The 19799-nt window shown below is 43.9% G+C and overlaps 1 protein-coding gene across 4 annotated transcripts in view; it reads right to left on the reverse strand.

Moving 5' to 3' along the window:
• Window positions 1–19799, reverse strand: part of IQSEC3 (IQ motif and Sec7 domain 3) — an 84098-nt gene that overhangs the window by 45280 nt on the left and 19019 nt on the right. For all 4 annotated transcript variants that reach the window (XM_018576472.1, XM_018576473.1, XM_018576474.1 and 1 more), the window contains exon 2: window positions 1164–1232. In XM_018576472.1, coding sequence (XP_018431974.1) covers window positions 1164–1232 — 69 coding nt within the window. The remainder of the gene's footprint in view (window positions 1–1163; window positions 1233–19799) is intronic.

The following is a 19799-nucleotide window of genomic DNA, read 5'->3' on the forward strand; positions in this document are numbered from 1 at the left end:
TGCAACTAATTTCTTTCTTCCCTTCCCAACCTATCAAAGTATACTCATATTTCTTTTGTCTTCCCCACCTCCTGCACTGTTTTCTTCTCTTCTCTGTCTCCTCAACCTCCAGAATTCTTTTCTTCGATTCTCTGCCTCCTCCACCTCCTGCACTCTTGTCTTCTCTTCTATGTCTCTTCCACCTTCTGCACTCTTTCTTCTCTTCTCTCTTCTCTGTCCCCACCACTTTCTGCACTCTATTCACTGATCTTCTATCTCTCTTACCTCCTACACTCTCTCTATCCCTCTTCTGCTCCCCCACCTTCTGCAATCCCACTATTTCTACTTCATCTCTCTTACCTCCTGCACTTTCTCCATCTCACTCTGGTGCCCTGTATCTCCTACCCTCTCTCTGTGCCTTCTCTGAATCCCTGCCTCCATCACTCTTTCCACCTCTCCTCTGTCTCCTTCCCTCACCTCCTGTACTCACTACATGTCTCCTCTGCTTCTTCCACCTCCAGCACTCTTTCCACATGTCCTCTGTCTCCTTCCCCCCTCTCTGTATTCTCTCTATGTCCCCTCTGTTCTCTCACCTCCATTACTTTTCCCACATCTCTTGCCCCCACCTCCTGTACTCTCTCCATGTCTTCACTGCCTCTGTCACCTACTACACTGTCTCCTCCTCACCTTTGTCTCCATTATCTTCAGCACTAAAATATAACAATGGATGCTTGGTTTTATCTCACACATTTTTATTGCATAACAGCTTGCCTAAGCCCTTTTGTATTGTACAATGCAGTCAAGGTACACAGCTGGTGTGGTAGCATCAAAATAAGGGATGCACAACAAGGCTGATTGATATTAATGTGCTACAATGCTTTGGCAAAATACATTTCTCAACACACAGTGGTAAACTGACAGATGGAATCTAAGATATGCTGATATCTGTGGGCACCTGTGAAATATAACAGATACGGATAACAACTGCAGCAAATTATTTTATACAGATAATTCTTATAATGGAGGGAAATAGAGCGATGGGCAGAAACTGCAGACAGCGTATTTATCACAAATGCAAAAATAGTAAGAGGCCCGGATTACCCATAAGAATGTAACATCCTGAACAAATCCCAAAGCCCACCTTTCCACAGTCCATTCCCCCTCTATTAAAATGGTGGTCTTACCTGGGTGGAGAAGGTTTCTGCTCTGCATCAGCAACAGGGCAACAAAACTGGTGCAAAACCGTCTCATTCCTGAAAAAGATATAATAATTCTTTGAAATACCACATACATCAATATTTTTCATTCAACCAGAACTTATTGCTGATCTGTATTAATATTAACACTTTTCTGTAAATGCTACATACTTTTGTATCAATGTTAAAAACTCAATAAAATTATTTGAAAAGAAAAAAATACTCTGCACTGCTGGAGGACTCTGCTCCTTCCTCTAACTCTCCTCTCCTGAAATACTCTGCACTGCTGGAGGACTCTGCTCCTTCCTCTAACTCTCCTCTCCTGAAATACTCTGCACTGCTGGAGGACTCTGCTCCTTCCTCTAACTCTCCTCTCCTGAAATACTCTGCACTGCTGGAGGACTCTGCTCCTTCCTCTAACTCTCCTCTCCTGAAATACTCTGCACTGCTGGAGGACTCTGCTCCTTCCTCTAACTCTCCTCTCCTGAAATACTCTGCACTGCTGGAGGACTCTGCTCCTTCCTCTAACTCTCCTCTCCTGAAATACTCTGCACTGCTGGAGGACTCTGCTCCTTCCTCTAACTCTCCTCTCCTGAAATACTCTGCACTGCTGGAGGACTCTGCTCCTTCCTCTAACTCTCCTCTCCTGAAATACTCTGCACTGCTGGAGGACTCTGCTCCTTCCTCTAACTCTCCTCTCCTGAAATACTCTGCACTGCTGGAGGACTCTGCTCCTTCCTCTAACTCTCCTCTCCTGAAATACTCTGCACTGCTGGAGGACTCTGCTCCTTCCTCTAACTCTCCTCTCCTGAAATACTCTGCACTGCTGGAGGACTCTGCTCCTTCCTCTAACTCTCCTCTCCTGAAATACTCTGCACTGCTGGAGGACTCTGCTCCTTCCTCTAACTCTCCTCTCCTGAAATACTCTGCACTGCTGGAGGACTCTGCTCCTTCCTCTAACTCTCCTCTCCTGAAATACTCTGCACTGCTGGAGGACTCTGCTCCTTCCTCTAACTCTCCTCTCCTGAAATACTCTGCACTGCTGGAGGACTCTGCTCCTTCCTCTAACTCTCCTCTCCTGAAATACTCTGCACTGCTGGAGGACTCTGCTCTTTCCTCCATCTAATTCTCCTCTCCTGAAATACTCTTTATTACTTGATGACTTTACCCCTTCCTCTGTCTAAATCTCCTCTCCTGTACTACTTGGGGACTCTGCAGCTATTATTCTTATACAGTCATGGCCAAAAATATTGGCACCCTTGCATTTCTGTCACATAATGCACCACTTCGCGCAGAAAATTGTTGCAATGACAAATGTTTAAGCATTCTCATGTTTATTTCTTTTGTTTGTATTGGTTTGACATGAAAAAGTGGAGAAAAAAAAGCCAAATCTGACACATTCCACAGAAAACTCCAAAAATAGACTGGACAAAATTATTGGCACCCTCAATTAACATGTGGTAGCACAGCCCTTGGAAAAAATAACTGAAATCAATTGCTTCCTGTAACCATCAATGACTGTATATTATATAACCCTGACATATTCCACCATTCTGTATAGAACCTGCCAGTATGTATTTGCGTTGCATACTCCAGTCCAGTGCACTGCTGGGAATCGAACCCGAAACTACGCACTGCAAAGTCATAGTGATGACAAGCACTAACTAATTGTTCAGGAAAAGGGACGCAGGGAAGGGGTAGATGCTGAGAGCCCAGCGTGTGGGTCTGGACTGCATGTCCCCTCGGGGGTTAGAGAGGTCACAGGGTGACGAAGTACCATTAGCGTAATAATAGTGCGCAGGGCAGTGTGAGCTCACTTTGTCCATGTCCTCCGTCCTCCCAGCTGCGTCCTGCTCTGTAATTAAATCTAATTTCTGTAACTCAGATTCTAATGAATAAATGACACCTCTCAGCTCCTTTCATCAATCAGAAGAGCAGCTCCTCATCTAGACACTTTTCAACTGTCACCTTACGTGCTGTCACCATGCCCTGCGCTCACCGTGGTACTGTGACCCCTATAGCTGCCAGTCAGTGCTCTACTGAATAATAGTAATCTCTGGCAGTCTCATATAACATGTATCCATGTCTATGACTTTCCTGAAGCATGCCCCAGTCTCCAACCACTCATATAGCATGTTTGCAGTCTCTGACCACCTCTTGTAGCATGTCCTTAGGCTCTGACCATCTCTTGTAGCATTCCCTTGGTCTCTGTCCATCTCTTGTAGCATTCCCTTGGTCTCTGACCATCTCTTGTAGCATTCCCTTGGTCTCTGACCATCTTTTATAGTATACCCATAGTTTCAGACCATCTTTTGTAGCATGCCCTTGGTCTCTAACGATCCATTTTCTAACCAACCATTTTGAATGTCTGCAGTCTCTGAATGCTTTCTGTAGCATTACATTTGATAAAAAAATATTATGTGCAGTCTTTTAGTGATGTGAGGGGCCACACTGGAGACCCCTTATATCGGTTAAGTTAACCACTGCTTCTGCGACAGTCACAAATTGCACTATTAATCTTGTAGTATGGATGCATCACTGCACTCAGCAGATCAGGAATGTTGGAATTAAGGAAGCCTCTCAGCTATTTCTGTGAATTCTCTCTGCAGCCAGCAGCATACAGTAAGTCTCAGCACTGAATCTGCATTCTACTCCAACCCACCCTCAGTCAGCATCATTGAGGAGCTGGCATCACAGAGTCAGCACCCCAGAGATTATACCAGAGAAAACTGGCACACAGCTCCCCCCACACTGTCTGTGATTACCTAACAGAAAAATCCCAGGCCAAAGGAAACGCGGGAGAGTAGGTCATATGCTGATGAGAACAGACAGACTGCTTTTAGACCACTTTTAAAGGGTCAGTTCACCCTAAAGTGATATTAAACCTATAGGTGGAATGAGCCATCCCCTGGCTTCCTATATGTCTTGGGTACTCCAGCTATGAAATCTTCTTGCCATAATTCCTGTCCATCTGGGAGTTTTGGATGTTCTCACTCACCTTTGGGTGTTCAAGTGCCTCCTGTTACATTCTACATATTATAAAATTAATAAACAACACTGTAGGGATGGTGGGAACCCCTCATAATGGAACCAGCAGGTGTGCAGACTCAGGAACTCAGAACAGAGATGGTAGGAACCCCTTGAAATGGGCACAGCAGGTGTGCAGACCTAAAAACTCAGCACAGGGATGGCGAGAGTCCCTTAGAATGGGCACAGCAGGTATACAGACCCGTAAACTCAGCACAAGGATGGCGGGAGCCCTCATTATGGACACAGCAGGTGTGCAGACCAAGGAACTCAGCACAGGGATGGTGGGAATTCCTCATAATGGGCCCAGCATATGTGCTGACCCAGGAAATCAGCACAGGAATGGCAGAACCCCCAATAATGGGCACAGCAGGAGTGTGGACCTTGAACTCAGCACAAGGACGGTGGTAACCCCTCATAATGGGCACAGCAGGTGTGCAGAGCTAGAAACTCAGCACGGAGATGGTGGGAATCCCTCATAATGGACACAGTAGGTGTGCAGACCCAGGAACTCAGCATCAAGCTTTTACCAACAGGGTCCACGAGAGATATGAGACCCTCAACACCTCTCCAGCATTCACCAAAATTAAAATATTAAGTTTGGGTGGACTGTTCCTTTAAGTCCAGTTAAAAATTAAGCCATACTCGTGTGACTGAGTAATTGCAATATTTTTTCCTACCTAGTCTTCAATGAAAGTTCATTTGTTGGCCTTTTTAGTGCAGGACATTTATAACATTCCAGCAGGCTGAACATTTGTGCCCTTTCAGGTTTTTTTTAATTTTCTACAGTAAATGTTATTTATCACGCACAGTTACATAGTATTTACCCTACCTCTAACCAAAACTTATTTTTTTACACTTTGTACAGAAGAAAGAGTTTAGAGTTGTTTGTTGGTGAATTTTTGGCAAGCCATGGGTGAATGTGACATTTATAACCTTCAAATGTCCTCTGCATATTACATTGTCTATGTTTTGTTTTTATTGTAGTATATCTATAGGCAAAACTGCTGTTTTAGATACAGTAGGGAAGGGTCTGTTTTTATTAAAGGGTATCTATGGTCAAAACATTAACATAAATCTGTATTTCTATACTGAATTTCCATAAGTTCTATCCCGTTCCTAATAACCATATCCATCTATTCTAAACTGTAAACTTACTTATTGAAGATGCCCATAGGATGTACTTCCTCAATGCACTGGGATCACTGTATACACACTGTGATTTTGCAATTATGTAATCTCTATATATATAGAGATCTCTCTATATATAGAGATCTCTATATATATATAAAATCAGATCTTGTGGGTTATGGGGACTAATTATTTATTGCAGTTACAATTGCTAGCTTGAAGAATTATTCACTTTATGAATACAGACACTGTCAAATCATATCAGGATACCACATCTGGAATCTCATATCGAGTGTTTAGGATTTATATTTGGTTTTGCGGTGGGGCTACGTCAAAGCAACCTTCTTCATTAGCAAAAGTGTGGTTTTGATTTATGGACTATTCAGTTATAATAAGATCTTATGCTTCATAGTACAGCAGACCCTATTATATATGTCCCATGTGGGATCTTATGCCAGAAAGAAATGTAACAAAAGGGATTTCTTGATGTATTGTTATCTGTGTTTTTTTAATTTCTATTATATATGTCCCACAGTATTTCTTTTTTTTTATTTGTATATCTTTGGCTTTTTGTCTGTTTAAAACCTTTGTCATTAAAAACTATGACATTTGGACCTTGTTCCCATATTTCAGGTTTATGGTACCTTATAAGTAGGGAAAAGTTAGTCCCTCTGTCTGGGTAGATTGACACCTCCATTTGTACTGGTGACCATCGTCATGAAGAAAAAATGTGATGAGAAATCCAAAATAGTAGAGTTGTCCCCAGAACAGGAATAGAGGGGAAATCTTCCAATCAGGACACCTGTTCCGGAGACAACTGTCTCAGATGAGAATTTCCCTCATTTTGTCTCTTGGACAGGTAGTGAAGGGAAATCTTTGCCTGGTTCATTTTTGCTGTCTGTGAGGGATTTTCTCTCCTTCTCTTCCTGTCCCAGAGACACAACAGAAATTGACAGGAAATGACTCCAAATTTAGGAACGTTCACACCTGAAGCTGTTGTCACTGCAACAGGTGTACCCATCGGAAGAATGTACCTTCTATTCATGATCTGGTGACAACTGAAACATTTTGGATTCCAATCACTATGGGGCTGATTTGTAAATAATCTGTGCAGCATATAGTTGGGTAAATGCCATTCGCACAACATTGCTGCCACTAGATGGCACTAAAGAGCATAAGAAATTTCTGTGCTCCTCAACACCATCTAGTGGCGGTATGACATGCGAATGCTATATGCTGGGCATAAGATTTTTTACATTTAGCCCCTTTGTGTCTCGGCTACAAATAGAGAGGGTGAATATTCTCCCACACAGACAGCAATTAAAACCTGACAGAGGTTCCAGCCCTTTCCCACTTCATCCTAAACTAAAGAAAAAGTTTGGGCTTTAAATACACTTGTGTAAAGTTTATAAATGATCACAGCAAACAGTCAGATAGCACCTTCCACTGGTCTAACTATAGTAAACAGCTTCCTTCCAGTTAGTTGCTTTGGGTTACAGCTGATTCCTACTACCAAAATCCTATATGTAAAGCATTTCATTCAAAAAATCATCACATGCATATCGAGTCCTCACCCAAGATGGATCCTTTAATGCAACACAATTTAAAATGTAAACAAAACAGTATACATCAGCTATCCTTCCATCAAAATGGCACCAAGAGTCTCTTGAGAGACAAAATGGAGGTTGTCAGGTAAATCTTGATACTGGAGTCCCCCTCTTAAAATAAGAAGCGTATGAGGTTAAAATGGAAACCGCATCAATTGACCCAGCTCAGATAAAGAGGTCACGCAGACAGGTGCCCATCTGATTGTCTACGTGACCCGAGGAATGAGCGCAGCGAACCAATACAATATATTGGATGAGGGCCCTGTTGCCGTGGTGACCAGATGTACAATGTCATTATTCACACGGAGCCTCGGGATCTGTGCGGATGCATTGTGCTCTGCTGGGATCACATATATGTGTTTATTACACATTTTTCCCTCTGCCTGTTATTTCACCTCAGAGGTTTGGAGATGGCTGAGCTAATCTTCTTTAATTGCACATGGAGGTCCCAATGGTGCAGGGAGGAGGTTAATTAATGGCCTCAAGTCTTGACCTCTCTGTTGGAGGGAGGTGTGGGGGAGACAGAGAGAAAAAAACAAAAGTTATTTTTGCTTGCTGAATAAAATGGTATTTATTCGGAGTGTGAAACACGAGCTAAACGCAGCTCTTAGAATGCACTGAACCACTGGCGTTTCTACGAAGGTGAATTCAGGCAAAAACCAAACTTTAGACATAAATATGCAATATGAAAATCCAATCACAGGTGCTGCTATATAGATGCATGTTTTCAAAAAACAAAATAAAGGCACGTTTCTTGGGCCTGGAGTGTTAAATAAAGCCTTTCTCAAATTAGATCACACTTTATATGGGTGTTTGCCTTCCTCTGCATCATTCGCAAGCATAGAGCACTGCGGATGAGGACGTTTGTTTACTTAGGACCCATTTTGTTCTTTGTAGTGTGTTAACATTCAATTTGTCACACGTTAACATGCATAGCGTTAAGGCAGCCCATTCAAAATGACAACACACCCTAAAGGTGCCTAAAAATGCACCTTTTTGTGGAGCACAATGCACTATCGGGGGAATTTATCAAAACTTGTGCTGACAGAATCTGGAGCAGTAGCCCAGGGCAATCAATCAGCTTATCTGTTCAGTTTGTGCAGTTACGCTTTAAAAATGAAGAAGAGAAGCTGATTGGTTGCCATGGGCAACTGCTCCAGATTTGTCTTCTCCAGTTTTGATCAATTCCCCTCCAAGTGTTACCAAGCTTTGTGGTGCTGGTGCATTGGGGTGCAACTAAAAATTACTGGCACTGTACCTAGGGTTGCCACCTTTTCTACAAAAGAAACCCGAACTTTCTAGCACCACACAGGAATGTTTTTTGAGAGAGAGAGAGACAGCTAGGAGTGCGGGAGGAGATACAGCCAGGAGAGAAGATAGAGAAAGTCAGGAAAGAGCGAGGAGAGACAGCCAGGGGAGAAAGCAAGGAGAGACAGCCAGGAGAGACAGAGAGGAGAGAGATTCAGGGTAGAGAGCAAGGAGAGACAGCCAGGAGAGGCAAAGAGGAGAAAGAGGCAGGGGAGAGAGCAAGGAGAGACAGCCAGGAGAGACAAAGAGGAGAGAGTCAGGGGAGAGAGCAAGGAGAGACAGCCAGGAGAGAGAGCAAGGGGAGAGGAGAGACAGACAGGAGAGAGGAGAGACTGCCAGGAGGGAGAGAGAGAGAGAGAGGAGAGACGGGGAGAGAGAGGAAAGATAGGCAGGAGAGAGGGAGAGGAGAGACCGCCAAAGTAGAGAGCGAGGAGAGACAGACAGGGGAGAGATAGGAAAGACAGGCAGGAGAGGGAGAGGAGAGACAGCTAGAGATAGCGAGCAACACATCTGCCTGAAGCAGAACCCCTGTACTCTTCAACACTTATCTGCACTCTGTGTTTCAGACACCTCCTTGTTCCCCGAGGTCCAGCGTCGCTCTGCGCCCCGCGCCTACTCCATGCACTAAAGTTGAAACACCAAGACCTTGTGGTTGCCCCTGTCCGCCTGACATCGTGACATCTTGTGTCCGGGAGAGGTTTTCACTCACCTCTATGGAATCGCTGGCCCGGGCGGTTGTGCTGTCAATGAAGCTTCCACAGCATTCCAGGCCAGCAAAGAAGTGACTCCATTAAAATAGGTTTGTGGTTTGCTAGCGATCCTGTCGCTGGTCAGTTATTAAATACAGGATCGCTCAAGTGACATGGCCGCTATGAAGTCAAACCAGCAGAAGGGGAATTCTGACTGGTTGCTATGGGTTACTAGCAGTAACTAACTGCACATAAGAGCTCTTTATTAAAGGATATTTAAACTCAAGAACAAAAGGAAAAGGTTAATATATTGCAACTTCATACCTACCGACTTTCCCTGATTTGGAGGGACTGTCCCTCTTCTGGAGCCAATCCAATATTTATAACAAGGCTGCTGTTATATTTGCTGCCAATGATTATTTGCTTTTTGTATCACACTGCCGGAGCTGTCACTGTTTAAATTGTTTTCCTTTTTTTTTAACTTTATGTGGCATATACAATGTGTACACTCAATTTAGGTACCCGCACAGCAACACAGTGCTGGCATGCTGAGACCTGCGGTGGAATTCAGTGCACTGCAATAAAATGCAGCAAGTTTGCATTTTATTGCAGTGCACCAGCCCACAAAACCTGCATTTTGGTGTGAATGGGACACATAGAAAACAACTGTTTTCTATGTGTCCTTTTGGTGACCTGCGTTGAACCAGTAAAAATGCAGGTCACCCCAGTGTGTGTGAATGGGCCCTCGAAGGGGAATCATTGATATTTGAATTGCCAAACATTTGCCACACCGACAATAAAGATTACAGTATGTCCCATTTCCTAAATATGTTTGTGTATTATTTTGTTATCTTAATTATTTATAAAGAGCAGTTGAATATTTTAACCTTTTCAGCTAATTAACAGTATATTTTTTTTTATTAATGCAGAGATTATTAATAAAGAGATTGTTGGCTTTTCCATATGTGCATGTGTTGTAAATGTTTCCCTGTAATATTCTATGAGTGTGACATCCCCTCTATACACATACAAGTGGTAACATGACCACCCTCCAAAAGATATTCAACATATTGAACGGGATATTTTTCCATGCTGTTGTAGAAAAGCGCCTGCATGTTGGTCGCTGCTGTTATCTAACTGTCAAAAACAAAACCGTGTCTGCATCCAATTACCAGCCTCTCCACAACACAACATATTGATGGGCTGAATTCATTTTCTCCTAATAGGATGTAAGTAATAACAGCTATTAGAACAAATGACCAAGTGACGTCCCGTCATCGCCTGCAATGTCGTGATAAGCTGCCGGTAATAAATATAAGATAACGGCCGGCCTATGCATCAGATTCTGCCTCGGCGGTTTTGAATGTATGTCTAACATCTGACTGCCGGTATTGCTCCTGTCTCAAGCTGACGCGATCTGGGCAACGACAAATGCGTCAAATCTTCTCGCTAATCATAACTAATGTAGAACATTTTTTATGGCAGTGGGAGTGAGACTGAAAGGTGAAAAGGAACATTGGGTGGAACTACGATGGGTAGGTCTTACAGCTGAAGAGAATGTTAGACATGTAAGCTGCAGAAAAATTTTGTTCGGCTCGGATATTTTGTTATTTCGTGATTCGGATCCGAAATTCAATTCGTTTCGGGTTTCGGATTCGGACTAAATCCGAATTTTCCTTCGTTTTGGATAGGTTTACGAATATTCGTTGCAAATACCACCGAAAACCATAAACAGATATTATTACTAAAGCTGAAGCTCCTAAACCCGAATGGCATTCGGGAGTCCGAATTTCCGAATACCATTCGGGAGCTCCAGAAAGCAATACGGGTCTGGGAGCCGTATTAAAACTGAGGCTTCCAGACCCGAATGCCATTTGGGTCTAGGAGCCTCAGTTTTAGTATTATATGTATATATAGACTATATTGCCAAAAGTATTGGGACTCCGGCCTTTACACGCAACTGAACTTTAATGACATCCCAGTCTTAGTCCATAGGGTTCAATATTGAGTTGGCCCACCCTTTGCCACTATAACAGCGTCAACTCTTCTGGGAAGGCGTCCACAAGGTTTAGGAGTGTGTCTATGGGAATGTTTGACCATTCTTCCAGAAGCGCATTTGTGAAGTCAGGTACAGATGTTGGATGAGAAGGCCGGGCTCGCAGTCTCCGCTCTAATTCATCCCAAAGGTGTTCTATCGGGTTGAGGTCAGGACTCTGTGCAGGCCAGTCAAGTTCCTCCACCCCAAACTCGCTCATCCATGTCTTTATGGACCTTGCTTTGTGCACTGGTGCACAGTCATGTAGGACTTGATTGTCCCAATTTGGTCTAAAAAAATGAAGAGAAAGAGGCTGCTGAGCCACGGTAAGAGCCTGTTTTGTGGTCATTAAACAAGACAGATGCTGGTGACGGCCCCACATCAGATGATCAGTTCTTGTTATCAGACCATAGCTGCCGCGAGCTGCCCGCCGGCCTCCCCTGCAGGCTCTCCTGCTGTTTTTGTCCTCGTACAGGCTGCCGCTGATCTCTCGTCACTAATGAATCCGCAAGTCAGCCGTTCGTGACACAGATGTAAGCTGGCGATTGCCTTGCTGCTTCGGTGGATGGAGATGAAAATCCTTCCAACGGGCTATGCTGATGGAAACTAGCTAGGTCATACTATGCCTGTGAAAGAGCCACGGCTACCGCACTGCAATATACAGTATGTGAAGTGGTAAAGAAACCTAAATGACACACCAAAGAGCCACTTTTGTTATTCTACATTAAGCCTTGTGGCTGACCACCTCATTGTGAAAGGCTCGGAAGCCATAAAAGCCTCACATGGACCAGTAGCAACTAATTAATGTTGCCATGTTAGAGACGGCATCATGATCGCTGAGGTGTCTGTGCTCAGAGCACAAAAGACGCACATTTCTATCTCAGTTACCTGCTCACCAAAATGCAGGCAAAACCTAAACACCAGAGAAAGGGGGTTGCTGCTACAGTGAGTGATAACAGGAAAACCTTAGGACAAAAGCTGAACTATTAGGAAGTCGTAAAGGTCATTGGACACAAAAAGATTGTCTAGCTGTTGGTGAATCTTTTGTGAAGAACCCCTTCAGATGTATGCATTGCTTTAATGTGACACTACCACAGTGCATGGTGACACACAGCACCCAGTAGATGCCAACTCAGCCATTCTAAAGCACAGTGCAATGCACATGCTGTGTGTGCGGCATTAGAAAAATGGCTCCAAGTGCATTTTTTTGTCTCTTGCTGTAAGTTGCATTACAATGGGCTGCCTTTATGCATGGGGTAATGCACTGCAAAGAGGTCTGAATGGGCCCTTAAAGTGGAACTATGGCCTCTTATTGAACACAATTATATCCTGGAGCACTCAGTTATTAGTGCATCTGAGCTCACAGTTTTTTTTCTGGTGCCCCTGCAAAGTCCCACAAAATGCCTGTTGATCCTGCCAGAGAAGTCCACCTAATGCAGCTTCCTGCAATGGCGTGGCAATGATGCTGCACTGTCCCAGAATTCAGAGCAGAGTTGCCACTCTTATGTAGGCTGTGCCTGATGTACTACAGTGGAATGAGAAAATGTTGGAGGGGGCGGCTATCAGCATTGCCACTGCTGAGTCACAAGTCTGTAGCTTGTCAACCAGCATCTGACCATATCTAGTCCTACCCACTGCTTTCTGGGTGCACAGCACTGCCTCTGTTGCTGAAACCCTCCCACTGTGAGCTGCAGTGTCTAGGTTTCAGATTTTCGCATCAAGATATCCCTGTGACTCCAGAACACTCAATTGGCGCCCATGCCACTGTGTGCCGTGCCATCACACTCCCCGAGGTGTTTGAACTAAAGATGTAAAGCAGTCCCCCTCGTCTCCTTGGTCTCCATCAGGTACATGATACTACTTTATTCATCAAAGCATCCGAAGATACCAACCAATAAGAATCTTTCTTTTCTGTATACTGCGCTAAAAGACAGGAAGGCGGCATCTGATTGTGTAACATATGTAAGAACAGCTCCAGCTCTTTTTTTATTTTATTTATTTAGCATTATAAAGGACCCGCACTGCAAGCTTGTATGTTCAAAGCTTTACACTGCAAAGGCAGCTCAGCACCAAGGACAGCTCAGCTCTCATTCCTGTCACATTCCATCAGTGTGACGCTTGCAGCTGATGTACCCCCATCACACAGACACTCAGCGCTCCCAGAATCCTCTGCTCTCAGAGCGGACAACGTGCATGCCTGCATTACAAAGACGCTGCAGGAGGAAAGCTTGCTCTGTGCTTGCTGAAGGACGGCACATGACTGCAATGCATTAGCAGTCTCATCTCCCTCAAAGCGCTACAATCCAAATGATAATATGGTTACTGCAGCAAAGGAGATGATTCACACATAATTGTTTTGTTTTTTTTGCCTGGCTGTCATACTGATCTGCTGGCTGTAATACGGGAGCCACTGACCCGGCACAAGTATGTAACCATTGAAGTCAGAAATGCAGATTTGACTACCTATCCCAAGGTCAGTAATGTGGGAAGTACCAAATCCATTAGCTAGCAGCCAGGCAGAGCTCAGCATTATGGTTTTCTTTACCAGATCTCTGTTTCCCTATACGTTATCAGATTAGGACTTGGAGCTGAACTGCGGCATTCCGTTCAGTCTTGCACAGTGGTACCGCATCCTCTCCTGGACTAAGACGGGTTACTCTGATTTCACTGCACACTGTGAGCTTCTTACAATGTGCATTGGAAGATGCAACAAGTTAGATAGAGTCCGCCTCATTTCCTAAAGGAGGAAATCCACCATCATCTAGCCCTTTCGTACCCAACTGTCCATGGGCACCCCTTCCATCGATTTAATTCTAGTTCTTTCATTAATGGAGGCTCAGCATCACATGTGGGTATTACCTAGGGTGGTCTGCAAACAAATGCAGCCTGTCTAGGGATGTCTACTCCTTCAGAATGACATCTACCAATCAATCAATCAAGGCATTTTGATATTTGCATATTTCCTCCCCAAGTGCCATATCACTGCTTGTATAATGCTTGTATAATGTACCCTCCAAGAAGTTTACCCTCTAGCAGCTCTTGAGAAAGTACTGAGGCAGGATGCTGTGATGTTTTCAGGAAGTTATGTACAGAACCCTCCCACCAGCCATGATCTGTCTGCACTGCATTGAGAGCCACAGAGACCCAATGATGGCAAATAAAGTATGTAATAGGTACTAAGAGTTAGGTATATTTTAAAATGTCATTATTTTGTTGATGGGGATGGAGAGAGTAACCTGGGAAGGCGAAATGTAAGAACAATAAACTTAATAATTTAATATGACCTACTTAAAATATCTTTACTTTACTTCCTGACCTACAGATACAAAGAGAAAATCTATTAGAAGTGAGATAAATCATCTCCTTGACAACTGTCCCCATAGCAAGATTTCCTGTTCTAGTGACAACTCAAATCTGAGTCCAATTGGTCCTGAGTGACAATGGTCACCAGGACCAATAATAAAAAGGGTTAATCATCATAGTGTGTACACAGACAGCGAGAAAACCTCACAGAGCTTCTATCCTCTCATAACGCTGTCCAAAAACAAAAAACTAAAGTTTTGGCTTAACATAAACTTTAAAGACACTACTCCAAACTGACACTCCTGCCAAAGCATAAAAAGTAGAGCTCCTGCCCTAAAGAAAGTGCCACCCTGATTTCTCACCAGTGTCATGTGACCACATACTAAGGCAATGGTCACCTGATCGCAGCCAAAGAGAAGGATCAGAGTTCCAGCACAGCTTTGGCTGAGATCATGTGACCAAGTCAAATCTCGGACGTGTTTCGACTTAGTTCCCCAATGGACCTGTTGTGGTTTTTAGCTCTAGGGGCAGCTGAAAGACTGAAGCTTTTGCATGGCTGCCATATATCTTTGCCAACAAAGCATGCTGGAGCCAGTAGTGTTATTTATGTTCCATGGGACTTGTAGTACACCGGAACTATGCCTTTTGTAAAATAATGTGACCAGAGGGAGATACAGAAAATAGTACAGCCCCAGCAGTGCCTGCTGGGACTTTTAGTTCCTCGGCAAAAAATGCTGACTCTAGTAGTCCCTCAACAATATACTCTAAGTTTAATGAACCCACAGCGGTGTGTGCTGGGACTTGCAGTTCCCCAAAAATCCAATTTGGGGAATTGTGGTGCCTCAACAGTATATTCTGTAACTCACAAGTCCTCAGCAGGCCAACATGGCACCAGCAGTCATTACTGGAACTTTCAATTCATTAACCATACGTTCTGGAACTTGTAGTTTCATTACCTGGTGACAAATGGAAAAATATATTGTTCCACGGTTACACCAGCCCCACAATGACAATAGTGCACGCAGAGTACTACCCATCCCTTGTTCCTCACAGTAGCAGACTGAAGGATTGGGACACACTAACAACCTGTAAAGTATTCACACACGTTACAACCTGTATTGGTTCAGCTAGGACTGCACGCAGTGCAGAATCCAATGTACTCTCCAAGAAGCTTACCCTCTAATTGGTTTTCTTTCAGCAATTATTTTGCTTTGTTGTTGATTGCAATATTTGATATGCAGCAATTGCTAAAGACTCATCTCTTTAGGAAAGCCTATCACACTTCAAACTAACCCCTGAACTCTTTCTCAAACAATTCATCCCCACACAGCTACCTCCTCATGTATCACTTGCCCCTCCCTTCTAGATTGTAAGCTCTCACGGGCAGGGCCCTCCTTACCATCTTGTCTTGAATTGTATTGTGATTGTAATGTCTTCCTTGTATTGTAAAGCGCTGCACAAACTGTTGGCGCGATATATAAATCCTGTATAATAATAATAATACCACAATAAAGACCATGCCTGAATATATTTTAGATCATGTACAGGAGATTGTACAGATATTGTACAATACGATTGTAAAATGTGTCACCAGCCCTAGATTTACCCACTTAGAGCGAGGGCCTGCCTAAGCTGTCCATTCAATTTATATGCAATAGTTCTTGAAAGATCAAAAAGAGTTTGTACAGACAGATTGTACCATGTGCAGGCTGCTACAGTCTCAGCCCACTTTCAAAATCTGAAGCGTCACTTTGCTTTTATTGAGTTGTTTATGGACAACCCAACAGCTGCATGGCATCAGGTTACCTGCCGGGCAGAGCACCCTCATCTGCAAGCCAATCCAGCAGTCAGGCTAAAAGACTGCTGTACATCTTAGAAAAATAATATAACCGTTAATTTTAATAGTGTGCCTCATGAATAATAGACAGGGCACCTTGGATAAAATCCCCGGGACTTTATAATGCATGGTTTATGGATGACGATAAAAACCTGAAAATCCATCTTCCAATGCAGTAAAATCTGCTGCCAGTTCAGCATTTTCACCTTCAGCTTTGAGAAGGGAGACGGTCAACTGTTTCCTTCAACCCTTTAATACAATATATATCTATATAGATCTGTATATATATCTATATAGATATATATATATATACACTGTATGTGACATCAAAGGATAAACCCCCCCCCACACACAGTGCTAAAGTAAGGACTTACCTTAAATGATGCCTTCTAATCCGATCTTCTTCTTTCCTGTAGTTTTTGGCTGGGTGCGGGTCTCTGATCCAGCGCCGACTCCTCTGTACTCTTCTCTGCTGTTCCACGGTGTCTGTGCGGGTGCACGCTGCTCCATAGACTTACCTTGTGTCTCTCCTTGTCTCACCGGCTGAACATCTGAATTGCGCATGCGCCCGCCCCAAGATCCTTTGTGGCCGCCCGAGAAATTTTCAGATGCTCGGATGGGAGTGCGCGGCGGAGACACAGGTAAGTATTAACCCTTTCAATAAGTGTTTTTACAAAAAATAATTTTGCATATATCTTTATGCAAAAACAAATGATGGTTTAATAGCCCTTTAAATTGTATGTACAAAATGTAAAGCTCAACTCTTGGCAGATATAAAAGACACAAATTAATGGAGCTTGATAAGTATTAAAACATCATTAAATATATTTTTTTCAATGCAAGCAGTGTAAGAACCTGAATGTAACTTGGTATCTGCCTTTCCCCATTCCTGTACAGCAGGGCTGGAGTATAAAAAGGAGCAGCACATGAAGCCAACCAGTTGATGTGCTATTTCGTAGTATGCTGACAGGAGGGCAAATCAGAGTGACAGAGTAATTAGCTCATTACTGTGCTGCGTCTCCTTCCACTGTCCAGTCACAGGCTGTGGGCGGGTCCAGGACAAATTTGGCTCCGAAGTTGATTGAATAATGCGGGCCATCAGACTGAGGACCTCCAGTGGCAGACAAAAGTACTGTGGGGCAAATCTCTGGATTGAAAGTGAATATTGCATTGGTTTTGTTATTTTATCCTTTCATTGGCTATTCCCTTGTTATCTCCATTATCTTGTTATAATGTTGGCTGGAATTCTGCTGTAAAATTCCCGTCAGTTTATTTTTTTTGCTGTTTGTGCCCCGTTGGGAAGATTTCAATCCACTTCCACCAGGAAGTGAAAAGGAATTCCCCTCTAAGGGCCCATGCACACCACTGTGGTGCATTAGTATGCATTGTGTGGTGGGCTAATGTGCATTGCATTAATACAGCCCATTCATTTAGGCTGCCTAATCCTCCCAAACGCCAGCATGGTACCTCAATTTTACTTGCAAAGTGCCCCTCCAGCTCTGTCAAGTCCCTTCCCACACACAGCACTTCTTTTGTGGCCAATCAGGAGTCTTGAGAAGAAAAGGCAGAACCTTCTACTTGGAATTTGCATAAAGCTTATGGGCTCCCACAGCATTACAGGTTTGCACGAATACAGGATGCTGCTATAAGACAGATTCGGGGACCAAAGCCAGTTGCATTGAATACTTTTAGTGTTTTATTTTATGTATTTGTGAGTGAGAGTGAAAAGTGAGAGACAATCTCTGCGGAGGAAGCCCACGCAAATATAAAAGCCTCACACGCCTTCCGACAAGTCTGATTTCGGAATGGACACCGTGCGCTAAACACAATTAAGGAGGAACTACAAAAAATTAAAAACACTGTTTAGTCCGGTTATGTATTAATTACAAATCGTGAATTGTGAAATCTGGTACCAGTGGTAATATAACTTTCTGAAATCCATCTTTATATTATCAACCCACAATCCCCTGCACAGCAGAAATCAGACTAGGGGGTTCAAACAGGCTTCATTGCAGAGTGCTATCAATCTAACATGTTTTGGGTGCTGGGAAAAGCAGGGGGAGGGCTTAAAGCAGTTTAAAGGGGACATACCATCAGAAATATATTTTCATGTTATAGTGTAATATTGTAAGGTGATAATAGGAAAATCAGACTTTTTTTGCAGCCCTGGGAACAGAATTCTCCTCCCCTTGCTAATTACTTTGGCTCACTGTCTCCCCCAAAGGATCTTGAGGAGCTTTGCAGGGATTCACTGCTTCGCCTAAAGGATCTTGAGGAGCTTTGCAGGGATTCACTGCTTCGCCTAAAGGATCTTGAGGAGCTTTGCAGGGATTCACTGCTTCCTCTAAAGCAGTGGTTCTCAACTCGTGGGTCGCGACCCAAAAGTGGGTCGCGACACCCTCTGCAGTGGGTCGCGGCGTCATGTCTGCATAGACCGGCCCATCTAGAGGGGGAATTTGTGGTTCAGCCTGTGGAACCTCATAATGTCAAACTGTCCCCTCTCTCCCGGCCTCCCCCGGGCTCTCCGATAAAGTGGTATGGCCCGGGGAGAGAGGGGACTATTTCCTCACTTTCGGGCCGGCGCATTAATATCGGGCCGCGGCGCCCGACAATTAAGTTATAGTTCCGGTCTGCACGGGAGAGTACAGCAGATATCAATTCACCGCTCTATCTACTGTACTCTCCAGTCCAGATAGTTCAGTCTGCTGGAATCAGAGAAAGGTAGGCAGGCAGACAGGGAGATGTGCACTGTGGCAGGACAGGGGACACTGATGGACCCACACGTTTTTATTTTAATTTTTTTTAATATTTAATTTTTATTCTTTATAAACTTTTTAATTTTTTTTAATTCATTTACTTTCAGCAAAATATATATTGCTGAATACTGCACAAGTTGTTTTGTGTAATAAATTAAAATGTTTCAGAAATGAAATCATTTTTGGGTCACGCCTTAATGACCAAGGAAACATGTGGGTCCCGAGGTTACACAGGTTGAGAACCACTGCTCTAAAGGATCTTGGGGAGCTGTACAGGAATTCACTGCCTCCCCCAAAGGATCTTGGGGGGTTGTGCAGGGATTCACTGCTTCCCCTAAAGGATCTTGGGGAGCTGTACAGGAATTCACTGCCTCCTCCAAAGGATCTTGAGGTGCTGTGCAGGGATTCACTGCCTCCCTCAAATGATCTTGAGAAGCTGTGCAGGGATTCACTGTCTCCTCCAAAGGATCTTGGGGAGCTTTGCAGGGATTCACTGCCTTCCCCAAATGGATCTTGGGGAGCTGTGCAGGGATTCACTGCCTTCCCCAAAAGGATCTTGGGGAGCTGTTCAGGAATCCACTGCTTCCCCAAAGGATCTTGAGGAGCTGTGCAGGGATTCACTGCCTTCCCCAAAAGGATCTTGAACAGTTATGCAAGGATTCACTGCCTTATCCAAAAGGATCTTGAGGAGCTGTGCAGGGATTCGCTGTTCTCCACCAACGGATCTTGAGGAGCTGTGCAAGGATTCACTGCCTTCTCCAAAAGGATCTTGAGGAGCTGTGCAGGGATTCGCTGCCTCCCCCAGAAGGATCTTGAGCAGCTATGCAAGGATTCACTGCCGCCGCATAGGATCTTGAGGAGCTATGCAAGGATTCACTGCCTCCCCAAAGGATCTTGAGCTCCTTCACACACACACATTATATATATATAT

Source organism: Nanorana parkeri, unplaced genomic scaffold (assembly GCF_000935625.1).
Source record: "Nanorana parkeri isolate BGI_ZX_2015 unplaced genomic scaffold, ASM93562v1 scaffold67, whole genome shotgun sequence".
In the NCBI taxonomy this organism is placed as follows: domain Eukaryota; kingdom Metazoa; phylum Chordata; class Amphibia; order Anura; family Dicroglossidae; genus Nanorana; species Nanorana parkeri.